The 12,752-nt window shown below is 46.4% G+C and overlaps 1 protein-coding gene across 1 annotated transcript in view; it reads left to right on the forward strand.

Moving 5' to 3' along the window:
• The first annotated feature begins 967 nt into the window (after window positions 1-967).
• Window positions 968-12,752, forward strand: part of CLMP (CXADR like cell adhesion molecule) — a 95,863-nt gene continuing 84,078 nt past the window's right edge. The window contains exon 1 of the mRNA XM_081267491.1: window positions 968-1,348. Coding sequence (XP_081123617.1) covers window positions 1,321-1,348 — 28 coding nt within the window. The 5' untranslated portion in view covers window positions 968-1,320. The remainder of the gene's footprint in view (window positions 1,349-12,752) is intronic.

Below are 12,752 nucleotides of genomic sequence, written 5' to 3' on the forward strand. Positions count from 1 at the left end.
ATAAGGGTAGGAGGGGACCGCGCCCTGTCCGGTTCAGCAGCCAGACTCCAGGTGTGGGCCTCCTTGGCAGGGTCGTGGGTGCCCAGGGAGTGCTCGCTGTAGCTCGAAGGAGGACTTCATTCCTCTGCCTTCTTTTTCCTGAAATGGGATGATGCCAGTTTTGCCAGGGCCCTGTGCAATGCAGTTTGTTCTTATGTTTCCTGAAGGACCCCATCCTATCAATATCCGGATCCCCACTTCACTAGGACGGTGGCTAGCTTAGCTCTGCCCAGATCCGAGCGTGAACACTAACGGCAAGAGAGGATGAGCAAACGTAAAAGGTCAAGGGAAAGCCAGACAAAGTGTGGCTGCGAGGTGCCAGAACAGGCAGTTAAGTTGGAAATGCAACCACCAAACCGGTTGGAGACTGTCTTAACAACCCACGTCCATGCTCTCCTGTCTAGGTGATCGGTCTGGTAGCTTCCTACTGTCCAAAGCCGACAGGGAAAGGACAGGAGAAAGGAGGAGGGAGGAGAAAAGAAAGGAGAAGTAGGAAGAATGTAAATAAGAGAGAAGAAAAATAACTGAGTTGGAAGAGAAATGGAAGCAAAGAGTGGTGTGTGACACGGAAGAAGAGATGCAAGAGAGAAATGGAGAGAACAGAAAGAGAATTGAATTAACAAGGCCTCACCCTACGGCTCTTGGCCGAAGTGTTACTGTTTCTCTCCTACACAGAATCAACCCAACACCCAGCGCCTCCAGCAACCAAACCTCCTCCGGACCGACCCCAATTCCCCCGCGTCCTTCCCTCCAGACCCTGAGGTAGATCCCAGCCCCGGCCAACTCTAGCCTCTCCCCCGCAGAGCAGCCCCCACAGCTAACCCCAAACGCGGAGAAAGAGGGAGGGAGGGAGGAAGGGAGGGAGCCAGGAGGGAGGGGCTGCGGTAGGAGGCAACCATGTGGTTCCAGCTCAATTTTTTTTCCTCTCTCTTTCTCCACTCGTTTTTCTTTCCAAACAGGGAAAAGTGTTCCTTGAAGCAGTAGTGCCTTTCCGACTCGCCTTTTTTCCCCCGACCCTACTCCGGTCTCGGGTCCGAGTGCGAGCTAGTGGGGCGAGCGCTGGAAGCCCCACGGTGCCTGGGAGCTCAAGGCGCGGGGACCCGGGAGAGGGGCGCGTGGACACAAGGCGTGGGGAGGGCTGCTGCGCCGGCACATGCCTGCAGCCCCCCGCGCGCACCCCGAAGCGCCGCGCCCAGCTATCCAAAGGTCTGTCGGCTGCGCCCAGCCGCCCAGCAACCAGGCAGCCGCTGAGCGGGGGAGTGCCCGCGTCCGAGAATCGGGATGTCCCTCCTCCCGCTCCTCTTGCTAGGTGAGTGCCTCGGGGAGGGCGGGAGTTTGGACGGCTCGGGGCAAACACAGCCCAGCGTCCGGGAAGACTCGCCTTCTGCACCGTGGTTCCCCGTAGCCCTTGAGTGCGCGGACCACTGGGTCCCTGCCTACCCGCCACGCAGGAGCGCATCTGGCAGCGGAGGACCGCCCAGTCGGCCATCGAAAATGTCTCACACATCTGGGCCCTTGAGCTGGCTGGGGGTTGGGGGGCATTTCTTGGTCGAGTTTGGCCGTGAACCATTTGATGTGGAGGGTCCTTCTTAGGGAGGTATTTGGTTTCAGGAGAATTGGGGGAGGGAAGGTTCATCAAGGAATTTTTGTGCCAGGTTCCTGAGGGTGGGGGGAGCTTTTTTGTTTCAAACAGGCGCCTCTGAGCGCTCAGATTAGAAACAGATGTGTTGAGGGGTAAGAGGAAGAGAGAGGGGAAGAGACTGGGCAGGAAAGGAGAGAAGGAAAAGGGGAAAGAACCCAAGGACCATGAGAAGGTGCTAGCGCTAAAGGCGACGCGTAGAGGAAGGAAAAGGGGAAAGGGGAAGATAGGGAAGCAGAACAGAATAGCGGGGACCGAGCGAAGGGAAGGGGATGAAGACTTAAAACGAATGGAAACAGAGCGAGCACCACTTTTTCTTAAAACATGCTCTGGAGAGAGAAGAGCCCTCCTAGGTGTCCCTTTGTGGCCTCAGACGTCCTAAAGTAGGTTGACTTACCTAGCCTGGAGAGGGAGGGGCGGGTTTGCAGGACAGGACCCCGCAGGGAATGAACAGCCCGAGGTTCCAGAAGGGGAATGAGACTATGAGAGTGGCCAGGACAGGGGAGGCAGCAGAGAGAACTAAAGAAAATTCATAGCGTACCATGAAAGCAAGCTTGGGGTCCACCTGGAGAAAGGACCCAAAGTTAACAGGAATTCAAAAATCAAAGAGCCCACTGGGGTGGTGGAGGATGGCTGATGGTCCTGCTCAGGACACCAGACAAACACTGAGGGAAGCACTAGCAGAACTAGTCCCCAGTTTGAAATGACTAGCTGGAAGATCTCTGCCAGCTTACTCATTATTCAGGGTTTCCTTTCCTTAGCTCTGAAACAAAAATGAGATTGTTCCTAAGGCTCTTTTAGCCCTGAAAACCTACAATAGTAGGTGATGGAGGGAAGCTGATGTCTAGAAGAAACAGCAAACAAAAGTGAAGAGGCACTAAAGAGCCACCTTGGGATAGGTGGCCAGAGCTCTCTTCTTTCTTTGGAACTTTACAAACTGTAGGCCACACTTAGACTGGTAACCACCCAAGCTAGCGGAACGGAAGAGGTGGGCTAACCTAAACTATTGCTCAAATGGGATGGGAGATGCCTTTGGCTAAGTTTTGCAACATATGCCCTTTTGCACATCTGACCCAGCTGGATGGCACCTTTGTCTCCTTTACCACTGAGTTCTCAATTACCAGATGTTTAGTAGACTCAAACATTGGAGTCCTCTTATGAGGTCCTTGTTATACTAAGCACTTTGTATGTACTATTTTGTTAACTCCTTTATTCTTTATACCAACTCTATTGGCTATCCTTTGTGATTAACCTCATTTTACTGATGAAGAAATCAAGGTGTAAAGAGGTCAGATAACTTGCTCAAGGCCATGAGCTCATAGTTAGCAGAGATGGGATTTGCAGGTAGGTCAAGTACAGTTAATGGTGGAAGTGAAAAGTGACTGGTCCTTATGATCAGTTGCCATCTGCTGTTGTACCTGGTTGTGAACACCTGTGATGATCAGCTTTAGTTCAGGAGAAAGGAGGATCTGAGCAAGATGTGGGTCAAAAGATGTCATAATTCACCAGCCCTTGTTTATTGAGTGCCTACTGTGCACAATCATTCCTCTGGTGAGAAAATACAACCCTGCCTTCATCATTAAAGTCATCTCTCTGATTTCTCACTTGGGTCTGTCCTGTGTGTGTGTGTGTGTGTGTGTGTGTGTACGTGCATGTGTGTAAGAAAGAGTTTTGATGCACTGGGGATATAACTCAGGGCCTTGTGCAACTGTTATACCATCAAGCTATATCCCCAGCCCTTGGGTCTTCCTTTATAAAATTTTTACAAACTAAGGTCTGGGTATAAGAGAAAAGCGGACTTGTGACTTAGAATTCTGCACAACTGGATTTTCATTGTTCACATCTACTATTAATCTTTTGCTACATGTAGGACTTTGTCAGGTATCCTTGAACTCATGACATCTGGACTCTGAGTTGATTAAACTGTTCAAGGAAGAGACAGACATCAGAGGGGAACAACACTAAGGGAACCCCTCTCCAGCTGACATCTCTGCAGGAATCAGGAGCCCCCAGGGGAAGCAGTTCTGCTGACTGGATTAGCCTCTGATTACAAAGATGTTTTGAACCCTGATATGCTTGAGGACTCTTTAGAAAAGTCAAAAAGAAAATCCACAGAATTGCCTGAATCTTAAAATTATCTCTGGGCCTTTAAAGGGACAGTTCTGGGGCTGCTTCTGATTATGGCTGGCTTGATTTCAGGCTTTTCTTTTCCTAGAAAATGCACAATACAGCAGAGAAATTAAGAAGGCTGAGAGAGTCCAGGGTCTCATTAAGGATGGGCCAGTTGATTCTTTAACTTCTGGACCAGCCAATAAGTGAAGTCAAATGCTCTGCCTCTGATGTGAATGAACAAGTAGTGCTCTGAGCCCTGTGGAATAGGAAGGGGGACCCCAACCTCTTCAAATACCACCCCAAATCTCCCCCGTTGTTAGGGTCCTCATGATTCCACCTTAACTTTCCTGGACATCATAATCCCATGCTACATTTGTGTCCTACCTGACTCTCTCCTCCATCTTGCACACTGCTACCTTATGAAGTAGCTGGTAGAATGCAAAGGACTTGGACTTGGGAGTCTGTCGAGCTCCCTGGGTGCTTGTTCTGACTCCTTTGTTGGTAAAATGAGGGTGGGGTACATGGATCTGGAATTCAAAATTTCTATAACCATGATCTTTCTCCCCTCTCATAAACACTTGGTAGTGCCCATTGTTTTTAATATTGAGTGCAAATACTTCAGTCTGAGAGGATGGGGAAAAAGTTTGGTTTCCCAGAAAATGAGCTCAAGGAAGACTTGAAAGTATAAGCCACTGGGGCTGGGGATGTGGCTCAAGCAGTAGCACGCTCACCTGGCATGTGTGCGGCCCGGGTTCAATCCTCAGCACCACATACAAACAAAAATGTTGTGTCCGCCGAAAACTAAAAAATAAATATTAAAATTCTCTCTATCTCTCTCCCTCTCTCTTTAAAAAAAAAAAAGAAAAAGAAAGTATAAGCCACTGGGATAGGTCATGATGATGGTCATAATAATGAGATATTATATATATATATATATATATATATATATATTTTTTTTTTTTTTTTTCCCAGTAGGCTCATATCTTGTCTCATCCTATTTTTGTCTTGTACACATACGAGTGGATTTCATGAAGGTAGTTAATGATGAACTAGACATACTTTTTTTTTTAAGTTAGAGTCACAGATTTTCAAAATTGGAAAAAAGCTAAGAGAATGTCTAAATCAATAGCTCATGAAATTTTGAGTCCCAGACCCTTCTGAAAATCTGATGAAAACCACAAAACCACTTCTTATCGAAGTTGCACATGCATCAAATTTTGCCAATAATTTCTAGGGGTTGATTAACCTTCTGATCTACTTCCTTGGAACCTAAGTTTAGAAAGACTTGGCTAAGATTTTACAGCTAGCTTAGTAAAAGGGTCAGGAATGGAACCCTATTTCTGTGATGTGTCCCTATCCCATGTTCTTGAAACAGTAAAATGTCTCTCCTTCCTTTTCAGCTCATGTAGTTAAACTTCAAGATCACAGTCACTCTTCCAGTGCTTCAGTTAAATGAGCTAAATGCTGAATAATTGGCATGATTTTTATGTTGAGAAATTGGTTGAAAAATAGGGCAGATGTCGTAACATTTCAATTTAACTATCATAACTGGAAATCCTGGAAACTGTGCAGTGTCATGTTTAATGTCTGGCGCATTTAGGAGAAAGGAATTAATACCCTAAGTTCCAAAGATGTTGGTGTGTGCATACAAGGAGTGGGACTGGAAATCAGTGGCTTCAACCTTTATAATTTTTCTGGGTTATCCTGGGAAAGTCATACCACCCTCAGTTTCCTCCTGTGTTCAGTGAGGATATTAGCCTAAGGTTAGATCTTATGCTACTACCTCAAATTGTGAGGTTTTGAATTCTAAGATTGTGCTAGCTTGTTAAGATATGGTTGTGATCAGGAAGACCTGGGTACTGCCATGCTTGATTTTTTTCAGTTATTGTCTACTCATAGCAATATGTGGCATATGATTATGAACCCAGAAGAGCCAATGAACCAATACAAAGAAAATAGTCATAACCTCCATCCTGCAACTGCGCTGTGGCTCTGTGAACCAGGGAACATCATTCGAGGTCAGGGTAATGACCAGATCTCCCTGCCCAGGAAGTTCAGTAACTGAAATACAAAGGACCTCATCCTAGGCCATTACCTACAAAACTCCAATAAGAATAGACACCCAGGAGAGACTTCAGTATGAAGAGTATTGTGTGAAACAACTTGCAAACATTAAGCATTTTCTTCTAATTTTAAGGCACAATTTGCATATAATAATGTGTACCTATTAAATGTATAGCTTAATGGATTCCTTGCATGGATTTGAATCTGCGCTTGGGGTTTGAAATATGAGTTGCATATTATTTATTATTAGCTCACTGTTATACCCTGAGAGGAGAGTATATAGAGCAGGAGTATCTTAAGTACATTAGCATAACTTATCTCTCCCTCCAATTGTTCTCTGAGAGTAAATGTCATTATTATTACTGCATTTTACAAATAAATAAAATGAGGCTTAAAGAAGTAAAATAAGCTTCTTAGGAAAATGCTGATAGTAAACAGGTGAGCTGGGACATCAAGCCAGGACTTGGGATTCCAAACACCATGTGCCTTCCATTTACCAGGAGAGATGCTATTATTCTGAAATCATGGCTGTGTGGCCAAGAAGATAGTATCTGGCTGACACAGAAGCCACAACAATGGGATGCTAAACCATACATCCCAAAGTGGGAAATTCTGTTGGAATATTTATTATCACCCACACCCTTCCCAGGTTCATTCAAATTTTTCATAAGTAGTTTGTTTGATTTAATGACTTGTCTATAACTGAGTCACTAGTCATATATCATGTGTGGATTACTAGTCCCTTCTACTTAGTCAGAGCCCTTTTGTAGCCCTTGAGCTTACTGTGTAGAGTGCCCTGCTCTGGGGACTGATGCAGTCTCCCTTCTTAGCCATGATCTTGAGGCTGTGGATGGTGAAGCCTTAGGGAGGGGTAGGACTTGCTTGTATGTTGCTTTTTCTAGTAAAATTCCTATTTTCTGCAGTTCTGAAAGAATGCAGATTCTACCATTCTCCCTCTCCCCCTGCCCCCCTCCCCACCACAGTTCTGGTTATCCGAGCCTCCTAAATGTCTGGATTCTGGGAAAATAAAAGTGTATTTCCTTTGGCACCCTGCAGACCCACATGGGGAAGAATGCTGACATCAGACCTTGATTTTGTGAGTGGCAGTCAGTTCAATGGCTGCGTGTGCAATCTCAGCCAAAGTCTGCTGGTGATAAGACTGAAAACTGCTTTGTTTAAAGAGAAGGCAGGGAAGAAAGCTGTTTCCTTTGCGCCCATACTGAGAGGAGAAAATGAGCACTCTCTTCAGAATAGCTCCCCAATCAGTGTGGGATATTGGAAGTTTTTCTAAAGAGAAACAGCAGAGGAGGTCTTGAAAGACTGGGTCAGAAAGCTGGAGTAGACAGAAGAGGAAGGCTAGGGGCAGGGGGAGGGGAAACAAGGAGAGGCCAGAAAAGGAGGGAAGAGGAGGAAGGCAGAGGGACTGCAGAGCAGGGAAAACCAAGCTAAACCAACCTGGTGTTTGTGCAGCACCCTTTCCTGAGGTCATTCTTTTTCAGGGAATTCGATGTTCCCCCTTTATCCTCTTTATTCTTTTGTGGTGTGGTCCTGGGAACTGAACGCAGGGGACCTCTACCCTGAGCTGCATTTCCAGCCCATATTTTTATTTGCTTTTATTTTGAGACAAGGTCTCAGTAACTTGCCCAGACTGGTCTCAGACTTGTGATCCTACTGCCTTAGCCTCTCCCAGGTCACTGGGATTATAAGCTTGTGCCTCCTACCCTGTTCCCTGTGTGTTCTTTAGCACTCGAATCTTATCGTGCCATTTCTGACTGCATTCACACTCACTCCCTCACAAGATAATTACAGAAGGGCCAGGCATGGTGCCTCACAACTGTAGTCCTATTGATTCCAGAGGTTGAGGCAGCTGAATTGCCAAATTCAAGGTCAGCCTCATTAAGTTAGGGAAGCCCTAAGAAACTTTGCAAAACCCTATCTCAAAATAGAGAATAAAAAGGGTTGGGGATGTGGCTCAGTGGTAAAGTGCTCCTGGGCACCCCCCAAATCCCCAGTACCCCCCAAAATGCCCAGTATCAAAAAAAAATTTTGAAAATTAGGGATGAGCCTTGCAGTCTTCAGATCCTAAGCTAGGCTCTGAGACTCCAATAACAATTTCTGTCCCCTAAGAATTCACCCAGTGGGGAGACCGTCATAAACATGAAATTACAGAAAGGACAGAGAGATCATGTAGGAAAGCACCAAAATTTCTAGGAGTTCAAGGAGGAGGCAACTTATTTGCGTGCCATCTGTGAAGGTCCGGTATTTCTTCTGTGGTCTTCAGGGTCTATGTCTGATCTTTTCATATTCCTCACGGCACTTTCATGTGAGTGAGCTTGGTGCTAAATAAGCAGGGGTGGGGGGTGATGGATCACCCCATCAGCATCGAAAAGGATGCATTAATCAGCGTGTGTCCTTGGCATTTGGCCAGGTACTTCCTGGAGGGATTGAATCTCCCCAAGACCTTGCCTCTTCAAAGTTATGGTGTCATTCTTCATCACAACCTGCCAGCTACATAGCTACCACTATTGCCTCTTCCCTCATGGGAGGCTAAAAAGAAAAAGAAAGAATTATTCTATCAGTGAATTTGAAGCTCTTAATAAGGGCAGTCTGTTCACCCAGGGTCTGTATGGTATTCCTCCATGTGGAAAGAGAATAGGATCAAGTCAGGGAGGAATTTTCATTATCAGGAAAAGAGACTCAGCCCCTGACATTCTTATTTCTTTTCTGGATGGTGTTGGGGGTGGGGATCCAATCCCTGAGAGGGAAATTGCTTTGTGACTTCACTGTTTAAATTTAGGCCTGGGTTTGTGGGGATCGTTCAGACTTGGAGCAATAAGCCTTCTAACCCAAACTCTGTCACTTCTCATTACTTCCAATGACAGTTCCAATTATTTCCAATCACTCTTCAAGGGAAGAGCAGGGGGATGGAGCATAAAGCTTCCCATGTGGGCCAGCCATGGAGCAACTGCTATAAGAGCTGGCCTCTGGAGTCCCCAGACCCTGGCTTGAAGCCTGTCTGGGGTGCTGCATAATTGCATGACCTTGAGCAGATTACTTCACCTCCCTAACCTTATTTTTCTCGACAGTAACAATGTCATAGTGTGCACGTATGTGAGAGAAAAATTAAATGAAGCTAATGCATGTAAAGAATTTCAGCCCCCTACTTGGTACATAATGAACAGCTATTGTTATTGTGACTGTCTTTGCTGGGGGAGGGTCAGCCCAGGGGTATTTGTGGAACCTGCTGGAAGACAGCTGATTTGGGTCTTGGGGCCAGTCTTCAGTGTTCTGGCCATGGCTGCTCCTCTGCCCTGCAGGCAAGTTCCTGGTGTCCTTTGGGTAATATCGCCTTGCTCCAGGACCCCAAGGGACTCATAGACCCCATCTGTGCCCCATCTGTCTGCAACTGCTCCAGGAGAGTAACTTTTTGTTTTATTTATCCCTGGGCAAGAGATGCCCTTCCTATGCTGCTTAGCATGCTGTCTGCAGGTCGCTGAAACAACATCACAGCATGTAAGTCTTTTCTCAAGCTGTGCCTTCTCCACCACATGCTCTCTAATACCTGTGCCAATGTGGACTGCCCCAGCTTGGGCAAATAACTGCTTGTTTCATTTTCGCTTTCAGTGTCAGGTAGTTTTATTGAGCATTTACTATAAACTAGGCATCATGCTAGGGATTCTCATACAAGTAATTTCGTTGTCCTTACAATGATCAATGAGGTTGGTATTATTCTTACCAACCTCAGAAAACTTAGGTTAGGTATTTTGTCCTGGGCTGTACAGCTTGATATAACAAAATGGTAAATTTGAGCTCAGTTTACTTTCTGTAAAGTAAACATGGAGCCGGGAAGTCAGAAATGAAAAGATAGCAAAGGTAACAGGCACAGTTACATGAAGCTTAATAATAGGGATATGTGTTAGTTTTAGTCACCATGAACAAAACACCTGACACAAATAACTTGGCGGGGGAAAGATTTTGGCCAGCAGTTTCAGAGGTCTTAGTCCATGGTCAGCCACTCCATTGCTTTGGGCCTGAAGTGAGGCAGAACATCATGGTAGAAGTGTGTGGAAGAGAAAAGTTGCTCAACTCATGGATGCCAAGAAGAAGAGAGAGTGAGAGGGAGAGAAAGGGGAGAAGATAAACCCTTCCAGGCATGTCCCCAGTGACCTACTTCCTCCAAGGAGGCCCTACCTGCCTCCAGTTTCTACCTCCTCGTAGTACTCTCTTCAGGTATCAAGAGATGATTCCATTGATGAGGTCTGAGCCCTCATGATCCACTCACTTCCCCAAAGCCCTCCCTCTGAATATTGCTTCATTGGAGACCAAGCCTTCAACACACAAATTTGGGGGACATTCAGATTCAAAACCTAACAGAATCTGTTCTGAGAAATTGTTACCAGGCGATTCTGTCCCTAATCAAAATTAAAGTGTACTTACACAACCAAGGTGGCTATGGCGTCACTAGATCTAATCTTTTTTTTTTTTTTTTAAGAGAGAGTGAGAGAGAGAGAGAGAGAGAGAGAATTTTTTAATCTTTTTTTTTTTTTTTAAGTTTTCGGCGGGCACAACATCTTTGTTTGTAACCCGGGCCGCACGCATGCCAGGCGAGCGAGCTACCACTTGAGCCACATCCCCAGCCCCACTAGATCTAATCTTGTGGGACCACCTTAATGTATTTGATCTATTGTTGACTGAGTCTTCTTAACATGGCACATGACTCGCTGGTACACAGCAGGAGGCCACTCAGGGACGCCTTCCAAGGAACTATAGATTCCTATGATCTCAAGCAGTCATGTCCTGACCAAAATTAGACTCTGAAGAGCCCAACACCCAAATTCAAGATGTGTTGAATTACATTTCCTTTTTAAATTCAGAAGGAAAGGCAAACTTCAAGGTGAGAAGAAAAATCTGTTCTTTTCTGCTCACCTGAGCAGCAAAGTGTGATTTTTCTCCTGATGAGAGAGGGCTGAACTGGTGTCCCAGATTCCTGCAGGCCCAGAAGTCTTGCTCCAAATGCATCCTCGGGCCAGGCAGGTGAAGTCTGGGTTTTCAGCTGAGGTTTTGTCCCCATCCACTTCCCTCTGAGGGCGTTTCCTCCACCACCCCCACTACAGCCTGTAACTAAGTGCAGCAGGTTCTGCCCCCTCTGTCCTCCTTGGAGGAAGGTCTGGAAATGAGGCCACCTCTCCGCAACCCCCTTTCATCTCCACTGCTTCTTACACCCTCTTCCTAGAGCCCTGCGGCTTCCCAGGCGTCGAGGAACCCAGGTGACTCTGTTCCACATACTGCCATGGTAGCCTGACCTTCCTCCTGCTCCTTCCCTCTCCAGACCCCAAATGGCCTGTTCTCAGTCTAACACCAAAGGAGAGAGGGAGAGAGAGCTCTATACTGGGCTGGGGATGTGGCTCAAGCGGTAGCGCGCTCGCCTGGTATGCCTGCGGCCCGGGTTCGATCCTCAGCACCACATACAAACAAAGATGTTGTGTCTGCCGAAAACTAAAAAATAAATATTAAAAAATTCTCTCTCTCTTTAAAAAGAGAGAGAGAGAACTCTATACAGATAACCCTCAGTGCTGTGTCTTTCTGTTCCTTCTCCTGATGCACACCCCCCCCCAATCTTTGCAGGAGATCTACCCCTGAAAGACTGAACTGCCAAGTGGCCCCAAGTTTACAGAGGTGCTTTGCCTCAAGTCCCACATCTGGCTCACAAAGACCTCCTCACTATGGACCTTCTATTCCACTGGGCCTTGTTACATCTTCTGCCCTTCCTCCCATCCTTTAAGAACAGGGGTTCAAAAACTCAATATCACCATATCTGCATTCCTGGATTCGCTGACTCTCCAGGCTGAGTACTCTGTACTCCCAGAGCTGCTTGTTCACACCTTTTTTGGGGGGCGGGGAGGGGAGGGGAGACTGGAGATTTAACCCAGAGGTGCTTAACCCACTGAGCCACATCCTCAGCCCTTTTTATTTTGAGAGAAGGCCCAACTAAGTGGCTAAGGCTAGCTTTTAATTTGCCATCCTCCTTCCTCAGCCTCCTGACCCATTGGGATTGCAGGCATGGGCCACCATACGTGGCTTGTTCAAAACTTTTGAATAGCATAGGTGACATTACAATGCCATTTGGAGTTCTCGGTCTTCTCCTGGGACTGCAGCAGGGAATAGCATACCAACCCAGCAATGTGGACTGACTCCTGCTCTGGCCCTCTTAGGTCCTCTGAGGTGAATGGCTAAAGAATCATGTGTGGGCCCTGAGCCAATTCAGGGGCCCCTTTCCTCCTGCATGGAGCTTAAGCCACTCTTCCTTCTCTTTTCCTGCTTCTCTTCTGCCTTGATGGGTTCACCTTATTTATTACCAACCCTACCAGGCTATTACAGAGGCAGAGTAAGCAGAAAAAATACAAGTCAGGCAATGATCTCAGAAAATTTAGCTGGGACTTAAAACATAGGATCTCCAGGTTTAGTGCTTACATGTATGTTAGCTCATCTAATCTGCATGGCAATGTTGTGAGGCAGATATTGTCAGATTGTTTTGCAAATAAGGTTCAGAGAGGTTAAGCAATTGTTGTGGTGTACCTCAGTGAGTCAAATCAAAACTAGAAACTAGGTCTTCTAGTTCCCAAATCACTTCTTTTCCCCTTGCTCTAAATGACCATGAACCCTGTTGTGAGTAGATTATGCATCCCATAGCTTTCAGCAGGGCTTCTGTGCTGGTTCCCCTCTTCAATTTTTTTCTCTCCACCCCTACCCACTAAGTGGACATTCAGGGAGCTTTCTTTGAAGGACAATTGCCAGTAGATAATGGCAATGACGTAGGTACAGTGAGCAGCCATCCTAATTTGCCCAGGAATGGGGTTTCTGAGGATGTGAAATACAGGATCTTTAGGGCTGAAACCTG

This window comes from Spermophilus citellus (assembly GCF_964194105.1).
Source record: "Spermophilus citellus genome assembly, chromosome: 2".
NCBI lineage: Eukaryota > Metazoa > Chordata > Mammalia > Rodentia > Sciuridae > Spermophilus > Spermophilus citellus.